The sequence below is a fragment of the Peromyscus californicus genome, unplaced genomic scaffold (assembly GCF_007827085.1).
Source record: "Peromyscus californicus insignis strain IS unplaced genomic scaffold, ASM782708v3 Scaffold_5__1_contigs__length_169319896, whole genome shotgun sequence".
Lineage (NCBI taxonomy): Eukaryota > Metazoa > Chordata > Mammalia > Rodentia > Cricetidae > Peromyscus > Peromyscus californicus.
Window position 1 is genome coordinate 162,477,090 of NW_026294573.1, and position 20,938 is coordinate 162,498,027.

Sequence of the window (20,938 nt, forward strand, 5' to 3'; positions counted from 1 at the left end):
TTTTGACTTCTATTGTGCACAGTTGCTATTGGCTTTTTCTCTTCAAGAAAAAAAATTCCCAATTCATGTCAGATGTGTCTTATTATAAAATAATAAAACACATAACCCTGTGAGTTAAGGAAACAAGAGAAGAATTATCTCCACAATCCAGATAGTAGTATACAGCTCCTTATTTTAGGGTACTAAGATTTTGTTGTTTCATTTCTTTGTTTTTCATTCAAATTTGTACACACATACACACACACACACACACACAAACACACTGTTTTAGATATATAGCTATTTATAAAAAATCCACTTCTATAAAAGTTGACCTCATGCTAAAAACAATTCTAAGTAGAACTTTCCCCTTAAACGTAATTAGTGACAACCTCTGCCTCTGTGATTATAGGGCACAATGTCTAGGAGGCTAATTTTTACACGATGACAAAGTGTCACCCTTTGAATGTACTGGCAAAGGAGTACATTTTCCAAGACAATGCAGCTTTTGCAAGTGGTTTCCAAGGAAACCAATTGTGGCGTTAGCATAATCTTAAAATTAGCAGTTTTAGTTGATTGGTTACTAAGGCAGATGACGAAGTAGGTTTCCATCATTGAAGAAACCCTCACTGTATCACAAGAAGCATCCTGAGGCTAGTTACTGGTACTAATTTTATAAACCATAGCAAATCTGGGCTCCCCAAATAGTCTTGTCCTTCGTCCTAACAGAGTGGGACTGAACACAGAAGCCCTTGTGGGAAGTTTGGACATGAAAACAATTGTCATGTAGGATGACAATTCAGCTGAACAAACGAAAATAATGGAGCTGACTAAATAAAAAGGTTTATCAACTTGTGAGTTAGCATTTATTAAACTTTGTGTATCAGCTTACACTGTGCCAGAGCTATTTCAAAGAGGATCTTGTTAGTCAGCTCCATTAAAAAAGAAAAAAATAAAAGAAAGAAAAAGAAAAAAAAACAAGTCATTTCTTCTCTATAACGTCATTGGTGGTTGCTATGACAATGGTATTTCTATCACAGCCCACAATTAATATTCTACAGCAATTATCCAAAGTAACCCGGTTTTGCTTGTTAGGTGTTGTCTTCTAAGGACATCAAAGAGTTTTCCAAAATTTTCTACAGAGATGGGGAAAACAATAGGATTTCTCAGTGTTGAAGTAGAAAACAAAATCATATGAGAGGAGAGATCTGACAGTTTTCATTTCACTGAAACATGAAGGCATTCTTTACTCCCCTACCCCTCTCTCTTTCTTCTGCTTCTGTCCTTCCCTTCCTCACTCCTGTCTTTCTTTCTCTTTCCCATGATGCATGCTTCCACACAGTGGCAGTTGTGGAATACCATTGTCCTCCTGTTTCTTTGCTGTATCCAATTGGGAAGGCATTTTTCACACACTACGATTCAGAGTTTAACATTAAGGAATATGTGATGTGCAGTAGATAATAAACTACTTAATTTATTTTTTCTTATTGTAGATGAATGTACAAGTCATGTTCATGAAAATCTCTTTTCTTATACTTCTAAGTAGTTTTGTCACAAGGTTTAATAAGAGTAATTATGGGTTGTTTGGCTTAGATGGAGTTAATGAGTAAAACCAAAATGTGTGTGAGTGAAGGTCATAGTGTGTACTAACTGATGTCTTCCCCGACTACCACAATACATATTTACTTTGCCTGCCCAACCCCTGAGTACATTGGAGGGTTTGATTTCTGGATTGGTATGTTAAAATACAAATATACGAATAAAATTTTAATAACTAACCCCATGCAATTTTTCAAGGTCAATTTGCTTTGTATTTAAATGTCAGCAACATTCATCCATTTGAGTAGTTTGTACATGTTGGATGCTAGACAATGACAAGGGAGTTACAGCTCAGGGTATTGTTCTATTAATCACAGTAAAACCATGTAAGATGAAAATTATTGACTTCTCCAATGTGAGGCTTTATCTGGGGGAGGAGTGGAGACAATATGAAGACTAGGAGGAGATAATTCAAAACTAAGAGATCACTTGCATGCAATGATCTTGAAAATTCAGAGCTAAGTTCATTCAAGAAATCTTAAGTACCACGAGGGCACTGAGTTCACTCTATGAGGGCACTGAGTTCACTCTATGAGAGAAGCATCTATGCCCCTTCTTTTTAACACCACAGGTTTGATTAGGGTCATTTAATAATGTTAGTTTGTTTATTAGCTGTAAAAGTATAATAAAATGGGTTTCATGTGCATTCTGCTTGGGGAAATCAATTGCCTGGCAGAGTAGATGGCCTGAAAAGTATCATAGAAATCAGAACACTTACCAGCTCTCCAGGAGGCTTGTGCCTTGATTAGTATTGGACAATTAGAAGAGAGAAGGTGATGGAGCCATGGCAAATTTGGAACAGTAAAAATGCCTGAACTACCAGGACTTGGTGTTTTTTCTAGGTTAATTTAATAGACAATAAAATAACAGTAATTTTAGTAGAAACAAAGACATAGTGAAACACAACATCAACTCTTTCAATTAAGACACAATTCATATCGATTTACACAGCAGAAAACTATTTCCTGATTGAAGGTAAAGGAATGTCATGATAAAGAAGTTCTCTGGTTTTGAATTTTGGTTGGCACTACATGCCAACTTCTACACATCAAGAAGAGGAGGTAGAGATATTGTAAAAGCCAGAGGCTCAGGACTTGGCTGTCAATTTGTAACTTCTGTATTGGACAGGAAAGCTGCACTCTCAAAATGGTAGCCTAAGCAAGACCCAAATGATGGCAACACCAGTTGACATGCCAACTTGAATAGGAGAAATCTCATAGGACTCTACAGGTGAAAAGCTATAGGCAATTAATAGCTACTATGAGGGGGAAGTCAATCACCCTGAAAGATGAGCCTTCTATGTGATTGGTTCCCCCAAAATATAAACATATGAGCAAAACAACATTAAATAACTCCACAGGCACCAAGAATGCATGTGGTACACACACACATAGAAAAACCACTCATATATGTAAAACAATGCAAAATTTAAAATCCAAACATACACATTCAACTGAGATTTCCTTTGTACACATTTCTGTACCTTTTTCCTGTTTGATTCTTGATTTAAGAATACTTTCAGAAAAGCCTTCCTTGAAAACTGAAGTGCAGCATGTACATGCTCCTACTAACACTTTATGGTGAGTTCCTAGTACACTGAGTGCCTGATACCTAACATAACAAAAGTCTTACGTTATCTTGAATAAAACCCATAACTGTTTTAGGCTGCAGTACAGGAAAACAAAAACGGGTACAAACAGCAAATAACATGTGACTAACCCAGAGTAAACGTTAACATAACTGCAATTACTTGCTAACAAAGACACAGACAGGATCTGACAGCTCTGAATTTAGAGGGACGGTAAGTGGTTTATTATAGACATGCTATCATTTTCTGAGTATGTGTTTAAAGTTAGATGTGGAGTTGAGAGCATGCAAGTTTTGCTGTGCTTCAAATGGAGCTTGACTCATTTTCACGGAATCAGCAGTGAAAAGATAAACATCTGTTGGTCTACTGTATGAAGCCCACTCCGCTGCATGGAGAAGAAATAGAACAAATGTCTGATATCCAAGATATTTGCTGCACTTGCTTTAGAAGCTAAGGCAGTGGATAAGAAAGAACAGGGAAATCAGTGTTGAGGACCTTTACACACAGAGACCCTGTGTATTAGTGAATGCTTTAATTTGGTCTATTGCATCCTTGTCTCATAACTGGAGGTGTAGCTATGAGACAAGGTAGAAAGAATTAGTTTTTACCATTGGACCAAGTTGCCTCCCTCCTGATAAAAAGTTATATATTTTCTTCAATCTCCCCGATGATGAAAACCTAATTTAAAACCTTACTGGGGAACTTACCATGGTGATGCAAGTCTACAATCCAAATACTTGAAAGGTTGAGGTAGGAAGACAAAGAAGTTGACATCAGCTTAGACTTTACAGAAAGTTCAAGACCTAGTTGTGATACACAACAAGTTCAAGACCAGCCTTGGGCTATGTGTTGGCCAACTTTATGTCAACATGACTCAAGCTAATGTCATCGGAGAGCAGGTAGCCTCAACTGAGAAATTGGCTGAATAAGATTGGACTATAGGCCAACCTGTAGGACATTTTCTTCCCCCACCATACCACTGCTCCCTCCCTCCCTCCCTCCCTCCCTCCCTCCCTTCCTTCTTTCCTTCCTTGCTTTTTCTTTTTTGAGACAGGGTTTCTTTGTGTAGCCCTGGTGGTCCTGGAACTTGCTCTGTAGACCAGACTGGCCTAGAACTCAGAGATCCACTTGCCTCTGCCTCTGTTTCCCCAGTGCTGGGATTAAAGGCATGGGCCACCACTATCAAGTATGACATTGTCTTAATCAGTAATTGATGTGGGAGGGCACAGCCTGCTGTGGGTGGTACCACTCCTTAGCTGCTGGTCCTGGGTTGAATAAGAAAGCAGGCTGAGCAAGCCCTGAGGAGTAAGCCAGTAAGAAGCACCCCTCCATGGCCTCTGATCAACTCCTGCCTCCATGCTCTCACCCGGCTTGAGTTCCTGTCTTGTGGACTGTGATTCACGTTATGTAAGCCAAATAAACCCTTTCCTTTCTATGTCACCTTTGTGGTGTTTCATCACAGCAACCTAAACTTTAAGACAGGCTATGATAGAAAGACCCACCTCAGAAACAAAAAAGAAAAAGCTTACTGAATTCTATGCCTTTTTACACATAAGTATGTACAACCAGAACTAAGTTGAGAGCCAAAGGTGGAAATATATCTGATAATAATTTTATGAAAGGTAGAATTATTGCTGTAAAAATTACTGTAATTATTCATATTACAATATGAGGCTGCCACAGGGTTTTACTTGTGATAATTCAAAATTCATGTGTTATCTCCATCTGATAATATTAATAGAGATATAATCCTAATAAATGCAGAAGTATTTATTCTAGTAAAGTCTCTGTAAGCCTTTAAATTGAACTTCACCCTAGTATAGAGCATAACAAAATGAGCAGGGTTTTGGTATCTCTTCTTTTCTACTCCAGTTTGGTAAATGTTTGTAGAACAAAGGGAAGAGGTAAAAACTTTTGTGTTCATGATAGGGCTTGAGAAAGTGGACTCTCCCAACAGATCACCTGGTTTTAATCCTCTATTTCCTGCGCAGTCATGGATAATGTGCTCAATTATTCTATGCCTCGGTAGCCCTTCTGTGAAAGCAGAATAATAACATGTACTTCTAGGATTGCTGTGAGCAAAAATTCATTTGGCTTTAAAACAGCTTCAGCACAGAGTTAGTGCACTGATATTTCTCACTTCACTGGCTGTATGACATGTTTAGATGTGGAAACATGGCGCTTGATGTGAGCAGCTGATTGGCTAAATGGAGAAAAATGTAATTGTAATTATTCCCCTAGTTTCTTCTTTAAAGATGTGTGTGTGTGTGTGTGTGTGTGTGTGTGTGTGTGTGTGTGTGTGTGTAATAGGCATTTGAAAGTAGCCCAAAAGAGGTGTGCTGGGAACAGAACTCAGATCCTTTGTAAAAGCAGCACCTATTCTTCAGGGCTGAGCCATTTCTTCAGCCCCATTCTTCAAGCATCTTGCTTTTCACAACTGAAAAACCGAAATCACCAGTCTCTGACATTTTAGCAGCCAATGTGCACACTGAAAATGTAAGTCTTTGAAGGAGGGCTCTCACCATCAGACATTAAAGAAATAATGGACAATCAAGCTTCACTTCACCAGTTAATGACGCCACATACAAAAACACTTCGAAAAATTCATACAGAAAAAAAATCTCTAGTACTAAGAGCACATTTGGTGTTTCAATAACAGCAAGTGACTAATTCTTAAATAAAAACTAAAGCTAAAAATATAAATATATTTCTTTTCTTGCTTTCTTGTAGGAGCTGAAAGAATACTTGGCAGGTGTTAAACTATTTGAAAAAAAAACGAGCTATACTGATGATGTTTCAGAAGCATTAAATAATGCAAATCTCATGAACGAGTTATTTAACTATTGCATATTTGAAAGATGCTTAATCAAAATGAATTAAATTTGTATAATGTAGTTATAGGAGAGAATTTTCTGTGCACTTTGTATAACTTTTAAAATGGGAGATTATAAAGTTATGTGTTGCAATTAGATCCAATTTACAGAAATAATGTTATAGTATGGGAAATGAGTCTTAAATTGGACCTAGTGAATGTGTGTATCCTTAAATCAAGTAATAAGATTTCAGTAATGGAGGAATTACACAAGTACAAACTAGATTGGAATTATTCAAGTCAGGTTCCCCATCAGTACAGTCTGTGTTTGCTTACTCACATAGCAGTCTTCAAGTAGTGTGTAGGATATATTCAGAAGTAGTTGATAATCAAAAGGAACACGAACTATATTCAGAAGTAGTTGATAATCAAAAGGAACACGAACTAGGATACGGGTAGGGGTGAAGTAGAAGAGTGAACCACACTTGAGAGTATGCTAACCGGGTCCATCTGGCTTGATGCAAATAGCCTGCCCAAAGGTCTTCCTGGTGTAGTTTGCAGTGGGGATTGCTGAGGGATAGGTACTCAGGAGCAGACTGGAGCCCAGTTCTCATTTGTGAGATCATATCTTACATACCATAGCAGAGAGGAAAGCACGGCTTTGGCCTTGCCTTGAAATGAGTTTGATTTGGCGCTGCTGTTTCTTATGGATGCTCCTTAAATTGGCACATTACCACCATGAACTTCCAGTTCTCTGTCTGAAACATGAGCATGTCTCTTGTTCTTCCAGCTTCAGAGTAGGTATGGTCTACCAGAAGAAAGAACACTGGGATGCTTTGAGGATTATATAATGCCTCTAAAACATAATTGATTGTATTTAGGCAGGGGTGAGGAATAATTCGTCTTCCCCTACTATATTTGCCTTTTCAGCTTAGTTGTTCAAGAAAGCTATGAAACATTCACCTTTTAGCATCTTTGCCTCGCTTTTAACAATGGTCAGCTAGTAAATGCATCTGCACAAGTAAATCCCCCGAGTTCTGGAAGCAGTGTATAGATGTTAAATGTACTTGATACAGCAGATGAGCACACAATGACTCTCTCTTGGCTTAAGCACTAACAACTGATTTTTCAATTTTCATTGGACCTTTATATATATACATATATATATGTATATATATAAACGTTTTGTGAATAAAGATCTTTAGATGCTTAGCATTGTAATGTTGTTGCTTGGCACTTTATCAAAATGAAATTTTGGTTGTTTATATCTATGTTATTTCCTTCTCCAAGCATCTTGCAATTAAACAAGTATCTATAAGCTATTATTTTAATGAATAAAATAATTTAGTGCAAATAACTCAAGGATCTACATTAGAAATCCATACATCTTAAAGGATATCACATTCTTGCACACTTAATGTTACCAAATGTCTCAAGGACTACCCCAATATTTGTATTTAATTAAAGACCATATACAGATTTTTAAATGTATTTCATATATAATGTTAAAGTGACTGACGCATTGGAAAGCTTATGTAAAACTCCAGAATCTTTTCTTTTAATGAATTTATGTATCAGATTTTAAAAGCAACAGAACTAGAGATTTAAAAATTCTAAATGGACTTTATAGAATTGTTACTTAACATCTATTCTACTAATAATTAGTGAAAGTCATAAGGTAAGACAGAATAAGCACTGCAAGTTATTTGTTAATTTTATTAAGGTCATAGTTATATAGTACAATAATTTGAAAACACTTAATATCAAATATATTTTATCATCAATATGTGTCATCAATAGGTACCTGTAATTTATAAAACAATTGTATAAGCTATATTCCCAAACCCTACATCATTTCATTATTATCTTTATAATACTATGTGATTAATGGGGCAGAAACTCTAGTATTTATTATTAATTTTTTTGACACAGGGTTTCTCTGTGTAACTCTGGCTGTCCTGGAACTCTCTCCATAGACCAGCCTGTCCTTGAACTCAGAGATTCATCTATCTCCACCTCCCAAGTGCTGGGATTAAGAGCATGTGACTCCCAAGTGCTGGGATTAAAGGTGTGTGCCACCACCGCCTGTCTAAGTGGGGCAGAAACTCTAAATGAGGGATTTTTTTCATATAATATGAAATTTCACATAGCAATTTTGAGAAATCATAACAATGACATCAGTAACTTTCAAATTTGATTGACCCTACAGTTGTAGTACTTTTAACCTGTTAATATTTTATAGTTGAACTAAAATTCCTAAACTACCATTGCTATTAATGAAGAGTTTACATATACAAGAAATACAAATCACAGATACAGAGTCATGATGTAACCAACCTGCTGTGAATAGACGACATCCAAAGTTGAAGATACTTTCTGTATAGCTAATCCAGGAATCAATCTATCCTAATCCCACCTCTATATATACTCAGAATATGTACACTAGCCTACAGTTGTGCTAAAAATACATCTACTTTATATCAAACTGCTGAATTACAGTATGATTAATAAGCACTGTATTTAATGTTAGAAATAGAATGGTTCTAGGTATTTTTGGTATTAATGTAAATCACAGTTGTTATTAAAGTCCTGTAAAGTTGAAAAATCTAAGTTGAACAGTCTTAAATTTGGGGCAATACACACACAGACACACACATATAATGTTTCACAAATTAATAAAATGTAAATATTGAATGATATCACAAATATTTTTCTCTAAAAAGAATTTCTGTTTGTACAATTTAGTACATGAATTAAATATACTATAACCATGTCATTTCACCATAGTACGTTTTGAGAAATGTATCATCAAGTAATTCTATCATTGTGGGAATACCATCAAGTGTATTGTAATGAAGATATCTGCATCAGTAGCTGACATAGTCCTACAGCACTATGAGTGAATATACAGTCAGCTATTGAGCAAAATATGTGATGCATGACTATTTACTTAATAAATTGTCCAAATGTACACACATCTATCAGTTTATATATCATTAGTCCTAAGAGAAATTTATTATGGAGAGCAATTTTAGAAAAGAGGTTTTTTTCCTTTCAATTCTGATGGATAGGTCTGGCCTTTAGGCATTTTTTTTACTATAATTTTACTCCAAGGTAACGCAGAAGAAAAAGCCAGTGTAACTGTGTAACTCGGGTTATTTGTTAAATGAATTCTTTACATGAAAGTGTTATGAGACTAAATTTATGATGAAGCTTGACATAAATATAATTGAAATCAGCAATTAGCTATTTTTAAAAACCTGGCTAATATTCTCCTGGAGTCATGATGGTGAAGACAGATGAATAAATGTCAGATCAGATTTGGTTTTCCGACTCAAAAAAAAAAAAAATCACAGCTCCTTTGGTCCATGTTCTAGTTTGAGCTCAGTAACTTCCTTCTTAGATTCAAGGATGAGAGGGCACTCTGCCAAGAACAGGAAAGTGTGAGCATCGCAGGGCACTTTCTCTCTACATGGATCCATAACAAATATACCCGATCATGTTCAGTAGCCATGGCAATGTCTGAGTTCTAAAACACTCTGTTCAATTAGGACTAGAGAGGCACTGTGGCACACGGCCTGAAAAACAGACAGACGAGAAAAATTCCTTTGCATTGGACGAGGTATCGGAGAAAATCCGATGAGAAGGGCAGAAACAGTTAGCTGCTGAAAAAAACAATCTAAGCTAGTATGCTGTTCAAGCTAAAAGACCGCAGTGTTCAGGCCTTTGCTTTCCCCTAAATGAGTAGTAGTAATAAGTCAGTAATACACATTTATTAAACATTTAAATAAATATCTATAGTTCAGGTTTTATATAGTACATGTGCAGATATTAAAATGCAACTATGTTTTCTTTGTAAAAATTGATTCAGAAAACATGTATTATTCAAATTTTAATAAAATTCAACTTTGTAGTGATCAAGTATTTGAAATAGAAAGGTCATGAATATAGACACACACATAATCTATACATATTTATTCACATATAACTAACTAAAGAAAATTAGCTTATAACATACATAAAACACTTCTATTCATCTGTGATAAATGTACAAATACAGAAATGTGCATCTTTCACAGAGGTATTTTCCTTGTTCTCAAGGCAACATTTTAGAATGAGACTAGGTCCCATGTCCAGCCTTTGATGAATGTCTGATGAATTTCCTGTGCCCATGTATTGGCTTCAAATTGAGGAGATATTCACTAATGACGTATGCTTTCATCCGAGGTAATGATGGTATTCTATGCCCAGATAAACATAAAGAGATCACCAATCCCAGTGAATCAATACAAGTGCAGCCAGAGCTGTCAATCACCACAAACATCTCACTTAAAAATTATTTTTAATAAAGTATATGTGCATGGATTTGTATGTAGGTATGTGCATGTGAGTACAGGTGCCTGTAAAGGCCAGAAGGGAGCATTGGATACCCAGAAGCTGGAGTTACAGGTAGTTGTTAAGTTTCTGGATGTGGATGCTGGGAAACAAACTTGGGTCCTCTGAATGGGCAATATGCACTCTTAAGAGTTGAGCCTTCTCTCGAGCTGTGACATACTAATTTTGAACTATGATTTGCATACTATAGAATACATAAGGCCTTTGATGGTTTTTGTACCAGTTTCATTAAGCACAAATAAATGATCCATGTAAATAAGATAAAGCCATTCAACAACAACAAAAAACTGAAATCTGCTTTTCAAGAATTAATTGTCATTGTATCAGAGAATTTGTGTTTCAGGCATTGCATTTTTAAAATACTAGTTTAAAGTTGTTGTTAATTAAATCTAATTAGCTGTACCTAGTAATGAACCATTCTGTGAATATTAAATTTTGTGAGCTTCAAATATAAATACATGTAACAGACCAAACCCAGCTCTATTTCATGTACCATATAGTTACAGATCAGTTTTCCTTTTTGATAATTTAACTATTTTGATTAGCTATATAAAATTTCACCCATTTTTACACATTAAAAAGGTATGTTCAAAATGCATTGTCATAAATTCTCAAAAAATTAAATACAAAATTGTCTTAAAAATATTTATCATTTCCCCAGATGATGAGCAGCAGTCGCTTAAGCTCCTGTCTGAGGCAGATGCAGACATTAATAGTGTTTATGGATTAAAGCTATCCTTTCCTTAGGGATTCAACACTGTCACTGGAAAAAGAAAACAGCAACTGTGTTTCTCCAGGGAAGAGGCAGCTCCATTTCTTCATGGCACTTGGCTTCTGAAATCAACACCCCCACATAACATCCTCACTGCCATCTGATAGTCAATGACAAGTGCGAGTAGACATTCGACATAATTCAGAGAGGAAAGAAGACGCCAGTCACTTGAATCAGATTATCCAATCAGTTGCCTGAAAGTCAAAAATAGCAGCTGAGTCTAATTCCCACAGGACTGCAGGATCAGAGCCCATTGCTTTGAAATAGCACCCCGGGAGGCTCAGGCATGGTCAAATAACTCACCTTGCTAGCAAATGAATTACAAATCCAATTTCATTCGACACATTGAGAACCTAAGTGGTTGCCCAAACTACTCAAAATAAAAAAAAAAAAAAAATGGAAAGGGAACTGGAGATCCCAGTGGTCAGTGTACATGTTTTAACTGATCTCAGAAACGACTGAAGAGCTGCATTAGGATGCTGTATAAAATTACTGTCAATTTTTTGAAAAAAAAAAAACATAAACCAAAGAAACCCACACTAGCCATATACTCAAGCAACCTGAAATCAACTCAACTTCTTCCTTTTATGACATTTCACTGCCTTCTCGTCTCATTTCCCATGCTGCTTGCTAGGAAGGAGAATTTAAACACTGCAAATATTTTGTGTAACAGGTTACTGTCTTTTCTCTCTAAGATAATCGAGACATCAAGCACCATCCCCTGTTCAGTGAGCTTGTCTTCCGTCAGATCATTTTGCATAAGATTTAATTTGGGGGTGAATAGTGACTTCACAATGTCACATGATGGCATTACAGGTCTATTGGCTCAAATCGTCATTTAAGTGGAATTGAATTCAAATGAGTAGGTTTTGGTTTGAGAGAGAGAAGAGAGAGAGAGAGAGAGAGAGAGAGAGAGAGAGAGAGAGAGAGAGAGAGAGAGAGAGAGAGAGAGAGAGAGAAGGCATAGGTTAGAAGAGAGTGTCGGATCCCCTGGGACTGAAGTTATAGACAGTTGTGAGCCATGTGTGGGTGCTGGGAATTTACCCAGATCCCCTGGAAGCCTGGAAGAGCAGTCAGTGCTCCTCTTAATGGCTGAGCCCCAGCCCCAGTTTTTAACTATTGAGAACCAGCAAACGAGATGACACTTGGTTACACGGCCCTGTCAAAACTTCACTTGAGGAGAATGCTAACATAGCCTTTTCAGAATAAATCCTTCTCAAAAACCAGCAAGTATACTTTATAATTAGAAACAAAAACGTGTGATTTTTTTTCCCAAAAATCTGATATTACTGACATACTATCAGTCAGTAGTGAAAATCCGCTAATCTTTAAAGCTAAGCTCAAGTTTGAGGACTAGGAAAGATTATTACCAGTGATTGTTTTTGACATCCACCAGCTCTTAAGACACTTTGGCATATTCTATCAGGATTAAGTTTGTAATTGCATGAAAATTTTGAGATCTGGCTGTCCCCTTCCTATATTACAGTTATCAAGAGAAGCTGAACAGGGATGAAAGTATAAGAAAAGGCAATAAAGATATTACTGACTTTTCTATTTATTCAGTTAAATTCAAAGTTACAAAACAGAAGGATTCAGTAGATTGCATGCACTACAGCTAAGATCTCAATGGAAAGCTTAAAGCGTGTACCTTTTTTTCTCATAGAAGCTGCCATGTATTGTTTAAGAAGTGTCCACATTGTTCATATAGGCAAAGGTCAGAATGGGTATTTTAAGACTGCTTTTCTGAGAAATAAGGACAACAGCAAGTAAGAAGAGAACTGTCCATCAATAAGTCTCTCCACCTCTAGCAACAAAGGAAAAACATCCATAAAATATCCCTGTTATCTGTCTAGGGCCTACTTTGTGGAATGATTTTGTTCATTAAATATAAATTCTTGCAACCAATTAGTTTTAAATGTCCCTTAAATATATGTCACAACATTCATTCTTTCATCTTTATATTATAGTGTTTCTCTTCCCCTGCACAAGGTAACTAAGGCACACTTATGCAGTGAGTAGTTACATCCCATAGTTCCACTGATGCTTTCGATATTCCAAACACTGGATAATTCAGCTTAAGTACTAGCTGGTGGATTTTTTTAATTGTGTTTCAAGAAAAGAAAGTGGGGAACAACTTTTTATCAAATTGGCATAGGATATAACTTCCTGAACAGAACACCAATAATGCAGGCACTAAGATCAATGATTAATAAATGGGACATGAAACTAAAAGGACAAAGGACACTGTCAATAAGACAAAATGGCAGTATACAGAATGAGAAAAGATCTTCACCATCTTCACATCTGACAGAGGGCTAATATCCAATATATTAAGAACTCAAGAAAATAGACATCAACAGACTAAATAATCCAAACAAAAAAATTGATACAGATATAAACAGAATTCTCAATAGAGAAATCTCAAATGGCTGAGAAACACTTAAAGAAATGTTCAGCATCAGTAGTCATCAGGAAAATGCAAATCAAAACAACTCTGAGATTCCATCTTACACCTGTCAGAATGGCTAAGATCAAAAACACAAGTGACAGCTCATGCTGGAGAGAATGTGGAGCCAGGGGAACACTCCTCCACCACTGGTGGGAATGCAAACTCTGCAGCCACTTTGGAAATAAATGTGGAGATTCCTGAGAAAATTGGGAAGAGATCTACCTCAAGACCCAGCTATACCACTCCTGGGCATATACCAAAGGATGCTCCATCCTACCACAAGGACTTGCTCAACTATGTTCACAGCAGCTTTATTCATAATAGCCAGAAACTGGAAACAACCTAGATATCCCTCAACCTAAGAATGGATAAGAAAACGTGGTATATTTACACAATGGAGTATTACTCAGCTGTTAAAAACAAAAACAAACAGCTGGTTTGTGGTGGCACACGCCTTTAATACCAGCATTCATGAGGCAGAGACAGGTGAATCTCTTGAGTTTGAGGCCAGCCTGTTCTAAAAAGTGAGTTCCAGGACAGCCAGGCCTACACAGAGGAACCCTGTCTCGAAAAACAAAAACAAACAAACAAAAATAACATCTTGAAATCTGCAGGCAAATGGATGGAAGTAGAAAAAATTCATCCTGAGTAAGGTAACCCACACCCAGAAAGACAAACATGGTATGTACTCACTTATAAGTGGATATTAGCTCTAAAGTAAAGGATAATCGTGGGACAGTCCGCAGACCCAGAGAGGCTACATAACAAGGAGGGCTTAAGTGGGGATACAAGGATCTCCCTGGGAAGAGGAAATAGAATAGATCACATGGGTGGATGGTTGGGGTTGGGAATAGGAGGGATCAGGTTGTGGCAGGGGTCGAAAACACTGGGAGAAACGACTGGAATTGGGGTGAATTTGAGGCGAGGTGCAATGGGAACCTGGTGCAAGGGAAACCCCACAGAATCTACGAGAATAACCTTAGCTAAGAAAGGAATGGGGACACAGAGCCTGAACCAACCATCTTCTATAACTGGAAAGGCCTCAAGTGGAGGGACTGGGACGCCCACCAAGCCACAAAAACTTTGACCTACAGTTTTTCCTGTCTTCAGAGTGTTCTGGGACCGGAGCCTAGCAGAATCTTCATCAAAGAGACCAGAGAGACTTCATCCAGCAACTAATGGGAGAAGATGCAGAGTCCCACAGCGAAACATTAGGCAGAGCTTGGGAGTCCCGAGGAAGAGGGGGAGGAAGGATCTGAGGGACCAGAGGACCCACAGAGTCAATTGACTGGGACTCCTGGGGGTTTGCAGAGGCCAAGGGGCCTGTAGGGGTCTGTCTTAGGTCCTCTGCATGTGTGTTATGGCTGGATAGTTTGGTGTTTCTGTGAGATTCATAACAGTGGGAGTGGGGGCTGTCTCTGCCTCATCTGTCTGCTTGAGGGATCTTTTTCCCTTTTGTGCTGCCTCATCCAGTCTTGAAGTGATGGTATGGCCCTGGTCTTATTGTAGCCTGTTATGCTTGTTAGGTTGGTGTCCCTGGGAGACCTGCTCTTTTCTGAGGGGAGGTGGATTTGGGGGAGAGTGGAGGTAGCGGGGAGAGACTGGGGGAAGGAGGGAGGGGAAACTGCAATCTGGATGTAATATATGAGAAAAACAAACAAAAAGAAAAAGTAAAAGGATATACCAGAAAGACAAAGTAGATTTACCATAAAGCTAGTCCATAAATTTGAATTTTAAAAACAGATCATGCTTTAGATTAGGCTAGATACAACAATCCATTTCTGGAACTTGAGACAAAGAAAAATTGCTACAGATCATTTTACATTAATTCATCGTTGTTAGAAGACTTGACATCTGTGATGCACTGGCACTATCCTGAAATGACAGAATATGTGAGACTTGAAATCTTCCAATATTTATGCAGAGTGTTTTCCTTCGCAAACTACAAATGAAAAAATGTGAGACTCTCTCCTTACTCAGATTATGCTAGATGGATTCCCTTTTATTACTTGGGTTCATTTGCAAGATTGTTGGAACTGGTTCAGCCATAAACATAAATACTATCTGCTGAAGAAGATCACAATTTTCATAATTAGCTTACATATTCAAACCTAAATGTTTACGCATACTTCCACCAAATGTAAAATGCAGTAACTTTTATGTTATATATAAACAGGATATATAACTTTATGTTATATACATATAACTGCTATGTCCATAACAATATAACCATGGCTTGAAATCACAAGACAACTATGAACTTAATACATACTTACAAACTGTTTTTGACTGAATAAATTATGACATACAATACACATAGAAAACTGGTAAATACTATTAATTTTCTAAATAGCATTATGCATGTTAGAAACATAATGTACTGAAAGTGTTCTGCAACTAAAAATTACAAAATCCAGTATATGCATAGAATAAAATAGCTTTACATTAGAATGAAATCCTGACACAGAGTGGTATGGATGAACTCTGAATGCATTGTGTTAAGTGTAAAAAGCCAGACATAATAAGACAACTAGTGCAATATTTCTATTTTTTATGACAAAATAGACAATTTTATAGGCACAGATAGAGTGAGTACTAGGGCCTGAAGGGTACAAAGACTGATGGATTACTATTTGACGCACAGAGTCTGTTTAGGATGATAAAAAAGTTCTGAAAATGGATAGCATAGTGTTTGTAGAACACTTCAAATGTATGCAATTAAATGAGTTAAAATGGTAAATTGATGTGTTATGTAATTTCAAATCTTACATAGTTAAATTAATATACTAATTTTAAGATACATAAAACTTATATACAATATATATGTTCCAGTTTCCCATAAGTGTGTACACTGTCACATTTTTAAAAATTACAAAATACACTATAAAATTTCAATTTATTTCATGAGTGGGGATAGTCAAAGGTTTTTTTTAAAAAAATTACACTAAGTTGTTGTGCTTATACAATGTCATATTTTGGCTAGAAACCAAAAGATTTAGGGGGAATGTAGAGAAAGTGACAGCTGAGGGTGTCCTCTTGAGTTTTCAATCTCTCCTTCTTGATGTTTTGCTCCCGTGACACCTGTTTGAATTCACAGCGGCTATGCTGGCTGGTTCCAGCCTCACACATTCCAGCTGAGAATTTTAATGCATTTCTCTTTATTCAAGGCTACATGTGTCTCCTTACACTGGAAATTGTTTGGTGGATGAACATAATTTATCATTATTTCCTTCACTTGACAAAGACAAATACATTTCTGCAGCGAGCAATATTAAGAGTAAATTACAAGTGAAGGAGATATAAGTTTTTCTAATGATAAATGAGTGTGTCTCAAAGCAGACTACAGCAGTCAACTTCTGGCAGTGTTCCTCTACACATTTGTCAACACAGTAATCTAAGTTTGGGTCCCTTAGTCATGAAAGATCCATAACATTTTCCCTGGATACACATAGCTGGGCACTGTAAAATTTGTTGCTGGTAATATGCTGATTTTAGTCCCGGACTTTGTTTTGTATGTCTGCGTTTGATAAAGAGACAGTGCATCTTCACATGAAAGGCTAGTGTAAGACATAAAAAACAACAGGGATTTAGACAAAGCAGAAGAAAGCTTATCTCAGTAGAGAAGGCATCATGGAAGAGCCAGGGGCAGCTGTGAACAAGACCTGGAAGGATGGCTAACCATGCCTGCTATCAGGAGGCGTGTATGGGAATGAATTCATGTATGGCTGGGCATTGGTTGCTTTGACAGGGTTAATGAGCTGGATGAAGAGCTCTCACTCTGCATGGTAGGTATTATTTATCATAAATACTGAAAAAAATAGAGTATTGCAGACCTCTGTCCATTAAGGCACCACTAGTAATAGTCAAAGTAGCTTTTTGTGTTTGTTTGAGATAGGGTTCCATACTTGAGCTCAGAACTCCAATATAACACCATTTTCCCCACTCATTCTCAGTAGAGGAACTGGATAAACAAAAATGGCATTTATTCCTTTGTCTTTCTTTTCCATTTTTTCATTATTTCAACTCCAGGCTATTTTAAGTACAGCAAATGGCAGCAGTACAAACCACGACACACTCTTTTGTCATGAGAAGTCAACTCCGACCTCTCAATTTGCCCCTCCTAAGGATCTGATATTACTGCCTGCTAGACATCAACGGTGTCCATGTGGTGTGAAAGCAACTGATTGACTTCAATTCTATCTTGTCAAACATACAGGAATGCTCGCAGCTCATTTAGCACCTAATTCTGTGAAGCATTCTGTTCTCTATTCCTTCTTCATTTCTGAACACCAACCAGCTAATTCATTCTCTTTTTTACCCGAAAAACTTGTAAAGTAAAGGAAATACAGTGATAAATCAATTCTAGTCGAAGCACCATTTATTTGTGAGCGTGAGTGTATGTGCGTGTGTAACTGTGTGTGTGTGTGTGTGTGTGTGTGTGTGTGTGTGTGTGTATGAGAGTGGGTGAGTTCCTACTTAGAGCTCTAAGTTTATAAATATTTCTCAAAACTGTTTAAACATAACAAGGTCCATATCTGGAGTTCCGTATGTGTCCCGTCCTCCTTATTTGTACCAGAATGAAAATGACATCTTAAAGTTGTCTTCTTCCCTACAAGGTGCCTTTGACTCCAGCCCTTCACTTAGCAGATTTGTTTCCAGTGACAACATTGGCAGGCATCCTACCAGCTCACCAAGCACCAGCCCCTTGATCCTGAACTGATTTCTTTCCTCAGAAACCAAATAACAGTCTTAGAATTCTTAACCACTATTGGGATGTTCTCAGATAGCTCTCTCTTAACCAAAACATATAGCTCTTAGCATTATAGAAATTGTTTTTATTCCTGTAGGATCGAGTGATCATTATATAATCGGACTTGGATTTAGAAAGCATTGAGCTAAGTTTTTAAAAGGGATTATTTATATTTATTATAAAATTAGTTATTTTTCAGAAGAAAATGATTGATGCATTCAGTATTTTTAAATCAGGAAAGGTCATGGTAGTAAGGACTTTCCCCACACCCAAATCTTATTCTCTGTTTCCTTTACTAGAAGATGTTACTGAGTCAAAACTCTAGAATCTCAAGTGTTAAATACCTGAAATACAAACCACGTTCAAAACACAATCACAACAATCAACAAACAGAAACGGCCCTCAGTTCCTGAAAATCCCCGAGACAGTTGGTGGAATGGACCATTTTGTGGTGGGCACCCCCTCCCTCTGCTCGGGTACTGAGAGTGGAGACAAAGGAACAAATCTACATCTTCCTAGAGTGGATTTCTCACAAGGAATTTGTAATTAGAAAAGTAGCACCAATGCACACTAGAATTAGCCTGACTTCAGAGAATTCGCACCCTGGGAAGGAGAGACAAGCAACCGTGACATTTTAGGGTAGATTTTGTCCTCTTCTTCATTGCCTTATCACCTTTTCTACTGAAGGAAACGGCATGGCTGTTGAGTCAAACCGCTTTTCCAATTGCAAGTGTCGGGATGACAGATCTTTAAAATTAAATGGAATTTTGGCTCATGGACTCCCCACAATCTGGTTTACTGTAACGGCTCTGATGGTGAGGCACACATCCGCAGCACCCACCACAGCCATCTTAACGCTTCACATCATATTCCGATGTATGCAACTAGGTGACAACAGGAATAAGGACTTGGGCTGGGGGCGGGGGGTGGGGGCGACCGGCAGCGGAGGCTCAGAGTGTGAGGAACCTATATACGAGGAGACAAACCTGGGATGATCAAATAATCCAAGCCTGGGATTGGGCAGACCGCCAGGCTTTCTGTCTGCCAATGGGAAAGCCCCATTTGGAGGTTATTGAGGAATCCTAGCACAAGCACGCTACTTATTTTTTGGAATGGTTGCCCCAAACTCTGATAGCTAATTTGCTTACATCCCGGAAAGCTAGAATTTTTTTTTTAAAGTGAACTAGATAGACCGCTATTTCCAGTGTTCCTCTACCCATGGCTGTACAGAGAAAACTGCCTGCAGAGCCCAGTATAGTCTGTTTTCCCGCCCAAGCCATTGTGACTATCCGACCAGAGTGACTGCAAGAAAGGCAGTTAGAGAAAACCACCTTGGTCCTGAGCGGAAAGCAGGGCATTTTATTCTTTCGTCTGGGGAAAGTACACCGGTCGTAGTATGTTAAGGGAATACCCAATAAGGAACCCTGTGAGAGGCAATGCCCTTTTTGGGTCCTTGATGAAGTCAGCCACGGAACTGAAGGAGCACAAGAGACGATGAGTTGACCCGTGAGTAGATACAGCCTCTCTGTCAATCAATGAACTGATTGACAGGGAGGATGAAAATGAAGGGAGAAACCGCCAAGTGCAGCCCACAGCAAGCAGAACTCGGAGGAGAGCGAAGTTTTCCCTCCACCCGGACTCCCAAAGGCGCAGCATTGAAGCGAGCAGGTGTTATGACATTGAGGTGAGTGAAGAAACACCCTGACACCAGGGATGGCAGAGAACCAAAGAAGACACAGAGGGGCAAGATTACTGACGACTTCCCCAACTGCTTCCAAGGACATGATGCTCCCAAGCCAGGGAATGACCGAATGAAGGTGGAAGACACAAAGGTAAAACGGGCACTCAGACTGTTCAGACTGTTTCACATTTCGAATCCTCCTTGGTGTCTAAACCATCATGCTACGGAAATGGTTGATCACCTTTAAGAGCTGGAGGCTGAAAGCCCCTTTGTTTGCTCGGGAACATCCTCTCCTCCCATCTCCAAAGCAAGGCTATCAACCTTTCACTCCCTTACGCCTTTTCCCACTGCAGAATGCAGCAGGGTTCTCTCTCCTTTTCCGGGTCTTACAAAGCCAGTCATCACCCAGGCGGAAAGCCCGGCTCCGGGCGGCTAGCGCGGGCTAGTGGCTTACCTTCAGGATGGAAAGGCGCGTCCTGGCTGCCCCGGGCTGCTGTCCCGCCGTCTGGCCGCGTGTGCTGGGATCTCTGGGCTCGCGCGGCCCCCGCCCCACCTGCAGCTGCAGCCGCCGCTGGCTACTCCAGGCGGGCCGCATGAAGTCATCCCCCGCCGGAGCAGCGCACTAGGTGCGAGCCGCGGGGTAGGCGCTCCCCTCTCGGGGGCAGACCACCGCATCTGCCAGCTGCACCCGACACGCGCTGCTCCCCGGCGTGAAGGCTGATCTTCTGTGAACGATTTTGCACACCCGGCATTGCCGGATTGTGCAAGAAAAGAGAAGGGACAGGCAGACTTTCTCTGTCTTTGCTTCCCGTCCTCCCCTGTCACTGTGGCTGTTTGGACAGCTCCATCTAACTGTGTGGGTTTCCCAGCCTCTCCATCTTCCTTATCAGTACTGTTCATTTCGCTGAATGTG

General features: G+C 38.6%; 1 protein-coding gene across 3 annotated transcripts in view; it reads right to left on the minus strand.

The window, feature by feature from the left end:
- The window catches only part of Pkia (cAMP-dependent protein kinase inhibitor alpha), a 75,230-nt gene extending 54,601 nt beyond the window's left edge, over positions 1–20,629 (minus strand). For 2 of the 3 annotated variants that reach the window (XM_052716725.1, XM_052716726.1), the window contains exon 1: positions 20,480–20,595. Coding sequence is in view for 1 of the 3 variants with exons in the window: in XM_052716724.1 (XP_052572684.1) it covers positions 20,480–20,620 (141 nt within the window). In the remaining 2 variants the exon portion in view is untranslated. Of the gene's footprint in view, positions 1–20,479 lie in introns of all 3 variants that reach the window. The other variant, XM_052716724.1, reaches the window with a different exon arrangement.
- Positions 20,630–20,938: the final 309 nt, after the last annotated feature.